This window comes from Symphalangus syndactylus, chromosome 12 (genome assembly GCF_028878055.3).
Source record: "Symphalangus syndactylus isolate Jambi chromosome 12, NHGRI_mSymSyn1-v2.1_pri, whole genome shotgun sequence".
Lineage (NCBI taxonomy): Eukaryota > Metazoa > Chordata > Mammalia > Primates > Hylobatidae > Symphalangus > Symphalangus syndactylus.
The window spans coordinates 42,578,127-42,592,980 of NC_072441.2; the positions used below are offsets into that span (position 1 = coordinate 42,578,127).

The following is a 14,854-nucleotide window of genomic DNA, read 5'->3' on the forward strand; positions in this document are numbered from 1 at the left end:
CTGTTTTGGTCACTGTAGCCTTGTAGTATAGTTTGAAGTCAGGTAGCGTGATGCCTCCAGCTTTGTTCTTTTGGCTTAGGATTGACTTGGCGATGCGGGCTTTTTTTTGGTTCCATATGAACTTTAAAGTAGTTTTTTCCAATTCTGTGAAGAAAGTCATTGGTAGCTTGATGGGGATGGCATTGAATCTATAAATTACCTTGGGCAGTATGGCCATTTTCACAATATTGATTCTTCCAACCCATGAGCATGGAATGTTCTTCCATTTGTTTGTATCCTCTTTTATTTCATTGAGCAGTGGTTTGTAGTTCTCCTTGAAGAGGTCCTTCACATCCCTTGTAAGTTGGATTCCTAGGTATTTTATTCTCTTTGAAGCAATTGTGAATGGGAGTTCACTCATGATTTGGCTCTCTGTTTGTCTGCTATTGGTGTACAAGAAAGCTTGTGATTTTTGTACATTGATTTTGTATCCTGAGACTTTGCTGAAGTTGCTAATCAGCTTAAGGAGATTTTGGGCTGACACAGTGGGGTTTTCTAGATATACAATCATGTCATCTGCAAATAGGGACAATTTGACTTCCTCTTTTCCTAATTGAATACCCTTTATTTCCTTCTCCTGCCTGATTGCTCTGGCCAGAACTTCCAGCACTATGTTGAATAGGAGTGGTGAGAGAGGGCATCCCTGTCTTGTGCCAGTTTTCAGAGGGAATGCTTCCAGTTTTTGCCCATTCAGTATGATATTGGCTGTGGGTTTGTTGTAGATAGCTCTTATTATTTTGAGATACGTCCCATCAATACCTAATTTATTGAGAGTTTTTAGCATGAAGGGTTGTTGAATTTTGTCAAAGGCCTTTTCTGCATCTATGGAGATAATCATGTGGTTTTTGTCTTTGGTTCTGTTTATATGCTGGATTACATTTATTGATTTGCGTATGTTGAACCAGCCTTGCATCCCAGGGATGAAGCCCACTTGATTATGGTGGATAAGCTTTTTGATGTGCTGCTGGATTCGGTTTGCCAGTATTTTATTGAGGATTTTTGCATCAATGTTCATCAAGGATATTGGTCTGAAATTCTCTTTTTTGGTTATGTCTCTGCCAGGCTTTGGTATCAGGATGATGCTGGCTTCATAAAATGTGTTAGGGAGGATTCCCTCTTTTTCTATTGATTGGAATAGTTTCAGAAGGAATGGTACCAGTTCCTCCTTGTACCTCTGGCAGAATTCAGCTGTGAATCCATCAGGTCCTGGACTCTTTTTGGTTGGTAAGCTATTGATTATTGCCACAATTTCAGAGCCTGTTATTGGTCTATTCAGAGATTCACCCTCTTCCTGATTTAGTCTTGGGAGGGTGTATTTGTCGAGGAATTTATCCATTTCTTCTAGATTTTCTAGTTTATTTGCATAGAGGTGTTTGTAGTATTCTCCGATGGTAGATTGTATTTCTGTGGGATCGGTGGTGATATCCCCTTTTTCATTTTTTATTGCATCTATTTGATTCTTCTCTCTTTTCTTCTTTATTAGTCTTGCTAGCGGTCTATTAATTTTGTTGATCTTTTCAAAAAACCAGCTCCTGAATTCATTAATTTTTTGAAGGGTTTTTTGTGTCTCTATTTCCTTCAGTTCTGCTCTGATTTTAGTTATTTCTAGCCTTCTGCTAGCTTTTGAATGTGTTTCCTCTTGCTTTTCTAGTTCTTTTAATTGTGATGTTAAGGTGTCAATTTTGGATCTTTCCTGCTTTCTCTTGTGGGCATTTAGTGCTATAAATTTCCCTCTACACACTGCTTTGAACGTGTCCCAGAGATTCTGGTATGTTGTGTCTTTGTTCTCATTGGTTTCAAAGAACATCTTTATTTCTGCCTTCATTTCATTATGTACCCAATAGTCATTCAGGAGCAGGTTGTTCAGTTTCCATGTAGTTGAGCGATTTTGAGTGAGTTTCTTAATCCTGAGTTCTAGTTTGATTGCACTGTGGTCTGAGAGACAGTTTGTTATAATTTCTGTTCTTTTACATTTGCTGAGGAGAGCTTTACTTCCAACTATGTGGTCAATTTTGGAATAGGTGTGGTGTGGTGCTGAAAAAAATGTATATTCTGTTGATTTGGGGTGGAGAGTTCTGTAGATGTCTATTAGGTCCACTTTGTGCAGAGCTGAGTTCAATTCCTGGATATCCTTGTTAACTTTCTGTCTCGTTGATGTGTCTAATGTTGACAGTGGGGTGTTAAAATCTCCCATTATTATTGTGTGGGAGTTTAAGTCCCTTTTTAGGTCACTCAGGACTTGCTTTATGAATCTGGGTGCTCATGTGTTGGGTGCATATATATTTAGGATAGTTAGCTCTTCTTGTTGAATTGATCCCTTTACCATTATGTAATGGCCTTCTTTGTCTCTTTTGATCTTTGTTGGTTTAAAGTCTATTTTTTCAGAGACTAGGATTGCAACCCCTGCCTTTTTTTGTTTTCCATTTGCTTGATAGATCTTCCTCCATCCCTTTATTTTGAGTCTATGTGTGTCTCTGCACGTGAGATGGGTTTCCTGAATACAGCACACTGATGGGTCCTGACTCCTTATCCAGTTTGCCAGTCTGTGTCTTTTAATTTGGGGCATTTAGCCCATTTACATTTAACGTTAATATTGTTATGTGTGAATCTGATCCTGTCATTATGATGTTAGTTGGTTATTTTGCTCGTTAGTTGCTGTAGTTTCTTCCTAGCCTCGATGGTCTTTACAATTTGGCATGTTTTTGCAGTGGCTGGTACCGGTTGTTCCTTTCCATGTTTAGTGCTTCCTTCAGGAGCTCTTTTAGGGCAGGCCTAGTGGTGACAAAATCACTCAGCGTTTGCTTGTCTGTAAAGTATTTTATTTCTCCTTCACTTATGAAGCTTAGTTTGGCGGGATAGGAAATTCTGGGTTGAAAATTCTTTTCTTTAAGAATGTTGAATATCGGCCCCCACTCTCTTCTGGCTTGTAGAGTTTCTGCTGAGAGATCAGCTGTTAGTCTGATGGGCTTCCCTTTGTGGGTAACCCGACCTTTCTCTCTGGCCGCCCTTAACATTTTTTCCTTCATTTCAACTTTGGTGAATCTGGCAATTATGTGTCTTGGGGTTACTCTTCTCGAGGAGTATCTTTGTGGCATTCTCTGTATTTCCTGAATCTGAATGTTGGCCTGCCTTGCTAGATTGGGGAAGTTCTCCTGGATAATATCTTGCAGAGTGTTTTCCAACTTGGTTCCATTCTCCCCGTCATTTTCAGGTACACCAATCAGATGTAGGTTTGGTCTTTTCACATAGTCCCAAATTTCTTGGAGGCTTTGTTCATTTCTTTTTATTCTTTTTTCTCTAAACTTCCCTTCTCTCTTCATTTCATTCATTTCATCTTCCATCAGCGATACCCTTTCTTCCAGTTGATCGCATGTGCTACCTAGGCTTCTGCAATCTTCACGTAGTTCTTGAAACTTGGCTTTCAGCTCCATCAGCTCCTTTAAGCCCTTCTCTCCATTGGTTATTCTTGTTATCCATTCTTCTAATTTTTTTTCAAAGTTTTTAACTTCTTTGCTATTGTTTTGAATTTCCTCCCGTAGCTCAGAGTAGTTTGATCGTCTGAAGCCCTCTTCTCTCAACTCGTCGAAGTCATCCTCCATCCAGCTTTGTTCCATTGCTGGTGAGGAACTGCGTTCCTTTGGAGGAGGAGAGGTGCTCTGCTTTTTAGAGTTTCCAGTTTTTCTGCTCTGTTCTTTCCCCATCTTTGTGGTTTTATCTACTTTTGGTCTTTGATGATGGTGATGTACAGATGGGTTTTTGGTGTGGATGTCCTTTCTGTTTGTTAGTTTTCCTTCTACCAGACAGGACCCTCAGCTGCAGGTCTGTTGGAGTTTACTAGAGGTCCACTCCAGACCCTGTTTGGCTGGGTGTCAGCAGCGGTGGCTGCAGAACAGCGGATTTTCGTGAGACCACAAATTCAGCTGTCTGATAGTTCCTCTGGAAGTTTTGTCTCAGAGGAGTACCTGGCCGAATGAGGTGACAGTCTGTCCCTACTGGGGGGGGTGCCTCCCAGGTAGGCTGCTCAGGGGTGAGGGACCCACTTTAGGAGGCCGTCTGTCCGTTCTCAGATCTCCAGCTGTGTGCTGGGAGAACCACTACTCTCTTCAAAGCTGTCAGTCAGACAGGGACATTTAAGTCTGTGGAGGTTCCTGCTGAGTTTTTGTCTGTGCCCCGCCCCCAGAGGTGGAGCCTACAGAGGCAGGCAGGCCTCCTTGAGCTGTGGTGGGCTCCACCCAGTTCGAGCTTCCTGGCTGCTTTGTTTACCTAAGCAAGCCTGGGCAATGGCGGGCGCCCCTCCCCCAGCCTCGCTGCAGCCTTGCAACTTGATCTCAGACTGCTGTGCTAGCAATCAGCAAGACTCCGTGGGCATAGGACCCTGGGAGCCAGGTGCGGGACACAATCTCCTAGTGTGCCGTTTTCCAGGCCCGTTGGAAAAGCGCAGTATTAAGGTGGGACTGACCTGATATTCCAGGTGCCGTCTGTTACCCCTTTCTTTGACTAGGAAAGGGAACCCCCTGACCCCTTGTGCTTCCCGAGTGAGGCAATGCCTCGCCCTGCTTCGGCTGGCGCACAGTGTGCCGCACCAACTGTCCTGCACCCACTGTTTGGCACTCCCTAGTGAGATGAAACCGGTACCTCAAGCAGAAATGCAGAAATCACCCGTCTTCCGTGTCGCTGGGGCTGGGAGCTGGAGACCGGAGCTGTTCCTATTCGGCCATCTTGGCTCCACCTCACTTTGAACATTTCTTATCGGATGATAGAGTTATTTTTTGTGCTGTTATTTTTAGCACTGACATTTAGTTTTGGGGATTTTATATTTTTATAAAACGTTATTTTGACTTTTTTAAGTAAATACTTTGTTCCTGGAACTGCGATTTTAGCACATTATACTGAGCATTTTTAAATTAAATTAACCCAGCTACTGCCGTTTAGAGTCAAGTTTTTAAATCTGGGGTGGATGGATTAGTTTGAGGGGTTTACGAACCCTTTGAAGTTACAGGAAAAGCAAGTGTGTATGTTGATAGTTGTATGGATGAAAGGGCTGTAGGTTACACCTTGTTCTCAAAGTGGTCTTTAATCCACAAAAGATTACGAACCACTGCTCTAAGTTGAACAGTTATGGACATATTAAAAGTAAAATAAATAGATAACCTAAAACAACCACAGATCCAAAGTGAACAAGGCTGTGAGCATCCTGTTAAAACAAATATGTCAATTTTGCATAGCTTTTTATTTTTTTTTAGATTTATTAATTTGAGGAAGACTCAAATGAAGGTCGAAAGCCTATTCGCAACTACTATTGCCTCTGAAATAGGCCTGCCAGTTATTGCTGTCTAGATTCCACCTTAAGTGTTTTTATTTTTCATCTTTAAACTTCTCAAAGGGTCAGAGTACATTGTTTTAGATTAGGGAAAATTATAAATTGAAATTATGTGGAATATTAATTTATTCATTAAGGATTTTGTTAAAAGTTTGATAGCCATTATGGTTGGCTCTGGGGTATAAGTGTAATAAAGATGGTGCCTTATTACATAGTAGGTACTCAATATATAATATCCTGCTTTTAAGAGACCCACTATCTTAAAAGGAGATATATCACGTGTAAATAGTTACAGTGTGTAATAGTGATTTGTTTGACTGACTTTGGAAGCACAATGGAGAATAATCATTTAACTGCCAATAAAATCTTTTAAGTTTTAGTACGATATTTGAAAAATGATTTGGCATTTAATAAAAAATTACTTTTTAGGGATGGTGTTGTGGGTGAATGCAGTGTATACACAGTAAGGAACTGTGGAATAGCCTGGCTTGTTCTAAGGAATGAAAGTGATTTGGTGTGGCTATAGTACAAGTTCTTAGTGTATTTCTTACCTAACATATCTGAGAGTAGGTAGAATGTACTTCTGATAGTAAGAGTTGTCAACTCTAGTAGTCATTTTCAATTAAAAGCCATAGGGAAACAAATCTGAATCTCCAGAAAGACATTCATTTTGTTTGGGAAAAGTTCTCCAGGTGATTCCAGTAGGGCTTCTTTCCCTTCCCCACCAGTGGAGTTTTAAGTGGGTGAGGCATAGTGAGAGGTATAACATAACTGAAAGACAAGCCAGGTTATATGGTAGTTTGCACAGAATTAAGCAGTTGTGATTACCTTACAAGATAGATGGAGCTGCTGAAAGCAGGGAGCTCCTTTTAGCAGGGAAAAGACACAATCAGATTTCAAATTTAGAAAGTTCACATCCATCTGGCCACGTGTGGTGACTCACGCCTGTAATCCCAGCACTTTGGAAGGCTGAGGCAGGTGGATCACCTGAGGTCAGGAGTTAGAGACCAGCCTGACCAACATGGAGAAATCCTGTCTCTACTAAAAATACAAAATTAGCTGAGCATGGTGGTGCATGCCTGTAATCCCAGCTACTTGGGAGACTGAGGCAAGAGAATCACTTGAACCTGGGAGGCAGAGGTTGTGGTGAGCCGAGATCGTGCCATTGCACTCCAGCCTGGGCAACAAAAGCAAAACTCCATCTCAAAAAAAAAAAAAAGAAAAAGAAAAAAAGAAAATTCACATCCATCCTCCTCAGACTTAAAGAATTAAAGAAGGTCATATATGCAAGCAGTAAGTTTAAGTAGTTTTTTGCAGTAGTCCAGATTAAATAGCTTCCTTTCTCTTGTAACAGCAGTGAAAACAGTGAAGATGAGAGTCATACTTTTGGTATCTTGGATATGAGGAAGGAGGCAGAGTCAAAGATTATTCTTAGATCGGTTATGTGGATAGACTGATGAATTATGGTGCCCTTTATAATGATAGAGAATTCATGAGGGGGAGCAAATTTAGGGACAGGGATGATTAATTCAGTTTGGCTGTAAAAATTGTCAACAGAACTCTGGTTATTGGATTCTACATGATTTAATTATTACTTGTGCATGTTATAATCGGAGCTGTCCTTTTTAAATTTGTCAGATATTTTCACCCTCCTGCTTCAAAACCCTCCAGTGGTTTTCCCTCATACTTAGAACAAAATCCAAAATTCTTATTCTGACTCTGAAAACCTATAGCTTCTGATCTCATCTTCTAAAACACCTTCCTCTCTCATTACACTCTAGCTACACTAGCTTCTTTTCTATCCCTTAAACATAGCAAGCACACTCCTACCTCAGGGCTTTTGCACTTGCTATATCTTTGCCTAGGTATCTATTCTCCCAAGTACTTTTGTGGCTTTCTCATTCATTACATCATCTACTTGGATGCTACCACCTCAGCAAGCTCTTCACTACTATCCTAAGATAAATAGCAACCTCTGTCTCTTCTTAACCCTTTATTGCATTACCACTACCTTAAATTACAATTTATGTGATCAGTTTCTTTTTCATCAGTTTTCAGCATTAGAATATAAATTTCATGCAGGCAGAGACATTATCTTGGTTATCACCGTATCTTCAATACCTAAAACAATACTACATTGAAATAGTTTGCTGCAAATACTCAATAAGTATCTGTTAAAACAATGGATACTGCTTCACTGCCCATTTATGGCCGTTTATCTTCCTCTGGCCCATAATTTACACTTGTTCTTTTTCTTATTTCATACCTGTGTGTACTATAATTATTTCCATATTATCCCTTTTATGACTAACATATATTGTCAGCACAAGGATCTGAGGAATGGGATGCAGTTATTTTACCCCGTTACATAAGTAGTATAGCCTGCCATTTCTTTATTTGGTAGTGTGGCTTTAAGCAGCATCATTGGTTGTGTTTGTTTGTTTTTGTTTTGTCCTTTGGAATGATCTCTGGGGGCTTGATAAGACATGTTAAAGACATGCCTCCTGTTTTTTGTTGTTATTGTTGTTGTTTTGGTTTGGTTTTTTTGAGACAGAGTCTCGCTCTGTCGCCCAGACTCAAGTGCAGTGGCGCAATTGGCTCACTGCAACCTCCGCCTCCCAAATTCAAGCGATTCTTCTGCCTCAGCCTGCCTCCTGTGTAGCTAGAATTAAAGGCGCACACCACTATGCCTGGCTAATTTTTTGTATTGCTAGTAGAGATGGGGTTTCGCCATGTTGGCCAGGCTGGTCTCGAACTCCTGACCTCAAGTGATCCGCCTGTCTGGCCCTCCCAAAATGCTAGGATTACAGGCGTGAGCCACCGTGCCCAGCCATGTCTCCTGTTTATAGAATCACTTGAACCCAGGAGTTTTTGAGACTTCGTCTCAAAAAAAAAAAAAAAAGACATGTCTCCTGTTTATATATTCAGGCAGTAAAGCAAGATATTAATTAAAATTTGGGGTTCTTACTAGCATCTTGCATCGGTTTTAAGTGTTCCCCAAGCCTCCACATGTGGATATACCAGACTGTCCATGCAGGTCCCCCCAACCACCAATCCTCCAGTATTGCCTGTTTAAGCTTTGAGAGCTAATTGATATAGAAAAAAGTTGCACGTATTTAGTTATACATTTCAATTAATTTGGATGTTTCTATACATACGTATGCATATGTGATACCACCACGACAATCAAGTTACTTCCAAAAGTACCCTTGAGTTCTTTAGTGGAAGTGGTTTTTTGTTGTTGTTGTTGTTGTTGTTGTCGTCATTGTTGTAAAAGCACGAGTAATTTCTCATGTTGTAACGTGAGAAATTCTCCAGTCTTGACATATTCCAGACTTATTTATTATAATGACTCGGGAAACCTTTCTGGATTCCCTTAACTAAAATTGATTCCACTTTTTTGTTTGTTTGTTTTTGGAGACAGGGTCTCACTCTGTCGCCCAGGCTGTCGCCCAGGCTGGAGCACAGTGATGTAATCTTGGCTCACTGCAGCCTCCACCTCCCAGGTTTAAGTGATTCTCGTGCCTCAGCCTCCTGAGTAGCTGAGATTACAGGTGGGCACCACCATGCCTGGCTAATTTTTTGTATTTTTGGTAGAGGCAGGGTTTCACCATGTTGGCCAGGCTGGTCTCGAACTCCTGACCTGAGATGATTCCCCAGCCTCGGCTTCCCAAAGTGCTGGGATTACAGGCGTGATCCACCGTCCCTGGCCTGATTCCACATTTCTTTGGAATTTTCTTCGGCTGCTTTTAACTTCCTAGTGCATATAATAATCATTTATATGTCTTCTAGCAAATTATAAGCTGCATAGGATAACATTCTGATTGATTAATATTTGTGTTTTTACTGGGTCTGGCATGGCTTACTTCCTATATGTTACTTTAACATAAATACATGATGAAAAAAATAAGAGTGATTGGCCTATTTATTACCTAGATGGTACTAATAAGAGCAATGATTGGCTTATTTGAAAGTTTTCTGTGTAATGTAATGTGTTGTAATGTCCCACTATAGCTTGCAAAACAAAGTGTTATTTTTTTGTAAAATAAAAAACAATTTGAAAATATTATAATTTTTTAGTTATTCTTATAATTGTAAAATATTTATTCCAAATACAATTACCAGCATTATAGAGTGCCAATTACTAATAGTTCATTACTTTAGTCTATTAGGTTGAGCCGTATAAAATTGCTGTTTTTTTTAGTTCAAAATCAGACATTGGCATTTTCATGTAGTTCAACCTAATATATGTAAAAACTTTCCCAAAATTTTTATCAACATAAAAGTCAGATTTCTCTAATACGTAAACCAATCCGTGTACTCCAGCCTTATCTCTTCCCTTGTACATATTATGTGCTTAATAAAAATTCCATTGAATGCCTGAAAACGTAAAACTGATATGTAATAACTATATATTGCCTGTGATAATATCCAAAGTCCATTTTAAAAGTTTCATCATACTTTGACATCCTGCAGATCCTCCAGAAATTTCTGTGGGAAAATTCACCTATTTTTAAAATAAAATACAAGTGCTGTTTCTTGCATGTTGAATTGAAATAGTGAAGAAAGGAGTATTTCCAAAGAAGTAAAATGATGGAACTACTGTCATTTTGCATGACAATAAAATAATAAAAGAAGTAGCTTGATTGAAGAGAGTAATATTATATGGTTTACTTAATATTTATACGTTTACATTAGAACTTCATTGGAATAAGACACTTAATCATTATTTTTATTGTCCTAAAAGAGAACATTTTAATGCCAATTATGTGCTAGGCAAGATAATTTTAGTTTAATGCTTACAAAAGTTTTATATTTAAAAGAATGGTATCACAATTTATATAGTTTATGCAAGAAACCTAAGGGTTTCAGAAAATAGGTAATTTGTCCAAGTTATATATAATAGGATTTGGGCTCAAGTCTGACTGCAAAATGCATTTGTCCCATTAAATTATGAGCTTTGGAATACTTTTACTCTAGTCTGATCTCAAAGAAATTCATTCATGCATTGCATTACAACAGGGATACATTCTGAAAAAAGCATCAGTGGGTGATTTCATCATTGTGCGTATATCATTGAGTGTACTTACACAAACCTAGATGGTACTAGGCTATATGGTATAGCCTATTGCACCTAGGCTGTAGTAACAGCATGTAACTATACTGAATACTGTAAGCAATTGTAACAATGGTAAGTACTTGCGTATCTAAATATATCTAAACATAGGTATATGTAGTCCGTTGTTGACCTAAATGTCATTATGCAGCAGTCTGGCTAGAAGCTATTTTCTAAATGACTGACTTTGGGAATATGAAAGAAATAGAAGAAAAATTTATAAATTTCATAAATATGGAATTATTTTTTCCTCCATGGGATATTAACCTGAGTTTGGTATTCAGCAGAGTACATTTCAGCTCACTTTTATTCCCCTTATCTTCAATCTCTTTCTTCTTTATTCAGTGTCATATAGTGTGTGTTTGATTTATTGAAATAATACTGCCATCATCAAGCGTGTCTCTTGGGTTCTAAGAGACATGACTCTCCAGGAGAATACAGGTTGATTGAGTGCTATTTTATTTCCAAATTAGTACTGATTGCCTTAGTGATTAAAAATAGAGATGCTTAAATAATATGCAAAGCTTGTCCTTTCTTATGAGTAAGTGCTTTCTAACTTGATGCTTAATCAATTTGTGTGTATGTATGTATGTGTGGATACCAGTCTTTAACAACTAATGCAACTCTAAAAACAGGAGGTGGCATTAACTTCTGATATTTTTAAAATTTCTTAGTTTTCTACAGTTGCTGTAACAAATTATCACAAATTTAGTGGCATAAAACAATAGAAATTTATTATGTTATAATTTTGTAGTTATTTTGTCTGAAGTGAATCTTATTGAGCTTAAATCAAGGTGTTGGCAGGACTGCATTCCCTTCTGGAGGTTATAGGGTAGAATGTTTCCCTGTTTTTTCCAGCTGCTGGAGGCTACTCACACTTCTTGGCTCCTGACTCTCTTCCTTTGTCTTCTAAGCCAGCAATGGCAGGTCCAGTTTTTCTCACATCACATCACTCTGACCTCTTCTTCCTCCCTTTTCTACACTTAAGGACCCTTGTGATTACATTGGGCCTATCTGGAAATCAACGGCAATCTCTGTATTTTAAGGTCAAATGATTAACAATCTGAATTCCATTTGCTACCTTAAATCTCCTTTGCCATGTAACGTAACTTACTAACAAGATTCTGAGGCTTAGGACATTGACATGTTTGAGTAGGTCATTATTTGGCATATAATTCCTTCTGTCACTCACATTCAGTGTTACTGGAACTAAGCAGAGGTATGCTATTGCATTGATTCATTTGTGTTGCTGTAAAGGAATATCTGAGGCTAAGTAATTTATAAAGAAAAAGGTTTATTTTTGGCTCACAGTACTGCAGACTGTATAAGAAGGATGGTGCTGGCATGTGCTTCTGTTGAGGGCCTCAGGAAGCTTACAGTCATGATGCAAGATGAAGGGCAGCCAGCTTGTCTTCTGGTGAGAGGGAGCAAGAGAGAGAGAGGAGGAAGTGCCAGGCTCTTTTGAACAAACAGCTCAACAACCAGCATGAACTCGTAGATGAGAACTTACTCATACTGTGAGGGTGGCACCAAGCAATTCATGAGGGATCTGTCCCCGTGACCCAAATACCTCCCAGTAGGCCTCGCTTCAGACACTGAGGAATTATATTTCAAAATGAGATTTGGAGGGACAAACATCCAAACCATATCAGGCATTAACATTATTTCTCTTAATTCAGAGCTTTTTTTTGAAATCTTAAGAGATGACAGCTTTATTAAGAAGGTCTCATTTTTTGACATTAAAGTGTTTCTAGGGACCTTTCTCATTGTCACCAGGGTTGACAAATGCTGTTTTCTACCTTTCTTAGCATAATTAATTGGAACACAGTTGCTATCTGTGATTAGGTTTTTATTTTAGGTTTAATCATGGAGGCATTCATTTCATACTGTGTTTCTGAGTCTTAGTTATTGATCATAGTAAAGGAAAATTCTTTATGTTTTGTGTAAAGCAAAAATAAGAAAATTACAAATGTGAATTTGGATTTTGATTTTCTAAAAAATAGTAATAAGATTCAAACCTACAGTATGTGTTAGCAGATAAATGGATTGTGCAGTGCGTGTGTATATATGTGTATATACACAATGAAATATTGTTCAGCCTTATAAAAGGGAATACTGCCATATATGACAACATGGGTGAGCCCAGAGGACATTATGCAAAGTGAAATAAGCCAGACACAGGAAGAAAAATACTGTATGGTCTCACTTACCTGTGGAATCCAAAAAAAGCTGAATAAATAGAAACAGAGTAGAATACAGTTACCAGCAACAGGGAGGAAGAAGAAATGGGGAGAAGTCGGTCAAAAGGTACATATTTAGAGTTAGGTAGGATGAATAAGTCCAGAGATCTAATATATAGCGTGAACTATAGTTAATATTATATACTGAAAATATGCTAAGAGAGTAAATTTTAGGTGCACATAATACATATACTCATGAAAAGGGGTAACTGTAGAAGGTGATGGGTCAGTAAATTTGTGTTTTGACGGTAATAATCATTTCACTATATGTATGCATACCAAAACATCATGTACACCTCAAGTATATACAATAAAATATAAATTTTAAAAATACACAGCCATAATAAGATTTACTTTTCTCCCAAATTGTCTTAACTAATGGAGTTGTTTTTCACAATTATCACCCTGTAAGTTTGATGGCTCTTTTTTAGTAAATATATCTATAAGATATATTATAGCGCTAACAGCATTCTTTTAACTCTGTTTTTCACTTGCTGATATATCACTTGATCTGTTTAGAAGATAGGAAAATGTTTCATTTTTCCCTTTATTTGTTTAATTTTTCAAACTTATTTTTTTAATAGGATCGGAAACTCCATGGTACAGCTCAGCAACTGCTCCAGGACAGCAAGACAAAAATAGAAGTCATACGAATGCAGATTCTTCAGGCAGTCCAGACTAATGAATTGGCTTTTGATAATGGTGATGGAATAAATTGTCCTCCTTCTTATGAGCATAATGGTGCTAAATAATCTTATGTAGGAACAGGGCAGTGGTTCAAAGTTAAGAGGGAGGAAGCATTATTATTACTATTTTTTTTTTTATCTTGAGTTTTAGACTCTTCACTTGGGTAGATGCTTTCAGATATTTGGCCCTTATGTTTCAAGAAGATATTGATCTAGAATGTATCTCTTCATTTAAATAGATTATCAAATACTTACAATCAGTCTTGATTTTTTAAAAAATCTGTTACCTATTTAAGAGTATGGCTTTGTTTTCTTTTGTTTTGTTTTATTTATTTTTAATTCCAGAAGAAATCTTTACAGCTAGTTGCTAAGAGTAGGAGTAGAAACTTTCAGTCTCCCCATGTTACAATATTTGGATATCCTTCAGCTCTAAAATCTTTTTTTCAGATTTGTAATTTAGATGTGTAATGACAAAAATGAAAGGCTCTGAATTTCAATATCATATCAGATATTTTTATTTCAGTGTTTATTGATGTAAGGACTAAATTATTGTAATGTTATAGGAATTCATTTCTTTTCATGATTTTAATCACTGCAAATTGGAAAGTCAGATAAATGGTGCAAATAAAAATTTTTTTTCCCTTCTAGCAAAACCTGTGATAAGTCCTCTTGAACTTCGGATGGAAGAATTAAGGCATCATTTTAGGATAGAGTTTGCAGTAGCAGAAGGTGCAAAGAATGTAATGAAATTACTTGGCTCAGGAAAAGTAACAGACAGGAAAGCACTTTCAGAAGTAATTTTAAATAAAAATTTTTATTTGGTTTAATAAATACATTATTCAAAGTATGTGATTATTTAAATGACAACAATTGTCTTTTCCCTGTGCAAGGCTCAAGCAAGATTTAATGAATCAAGTCAGAAGTTGGACCTTTTAAAGTATTCATTAGAGCAAAGATTAAATGAACTCCCCAAGAATCATCCCAAAAGCAGTATTATTATTGAAGAACTTTCACTTGTTGCTGCATCACCAACACTAAGTCCACGTCAAAGTATGATATCTACACAAAATCAATATAGTACACTATCTAAACCAGCAGCCTTAACAGGTATGTATTGTATATCCGTTTTTTGCCTGTATTTTTGTCTATAACTGGTTCTGATTTAATAATTGAAAGGAAAACCTGTGCATAGATTTTTTTAATTATGATAAGATACACATAGAATAAAATTTGTTGTATTAACCATTTTAATTTTATTGAATTTGGAAGCATTTACTGTATTCACAATATTGTGTGACCATCACCACTACCTAGTTTCAAAGCATTTTCATCACCCCAAAAGGAAACGCATACCTGTTAAGCAGTCACTCCCCATTCCCTCTTCCTCCCAGCTGCTAGCAACTACTGATTGTCTGTCTCTACAGATTTGTCTATTCTAGATATTTCATATGAT

The 14,854-nt window shown here is 37.7% G+C and overlaps 1 protein-coding gene across 4 annotated transcripts in view; it reads left to right on the forward strand.

Moving 5' to 3' along the window:
* Positions 1-14,854, forward strand: part of PKN2 (protein kinase N2) — a 150,814-nt gene that overhangs the window by 68,683 nt on the left and 67,277 nt on the right. For all 4 annotated transcript variants that reach the window (XR_010117462.1, XM_063625329.1, XM_063625331.1 and 1 more), the window contains exons 4-6: positions 13,300-13,417; positions 14,050-14,195; positions 14,292-14,508. Coding sequence is in view for 3 of the 4 variants with exons in the window: in XM_063625329.1 (XP_063481399.1) it covers positions 13,300-13,417; positions 14,050-14,195; positions 14,292-14,508 (481 nt within the window). In the remaining variant the exon portion in view is untranslated. The remainder of the gene's footprint in view (positions 1-13,299; positions 13,418-14,049; positions 14,196-14,291; positions 14,509-14,854) is intronic.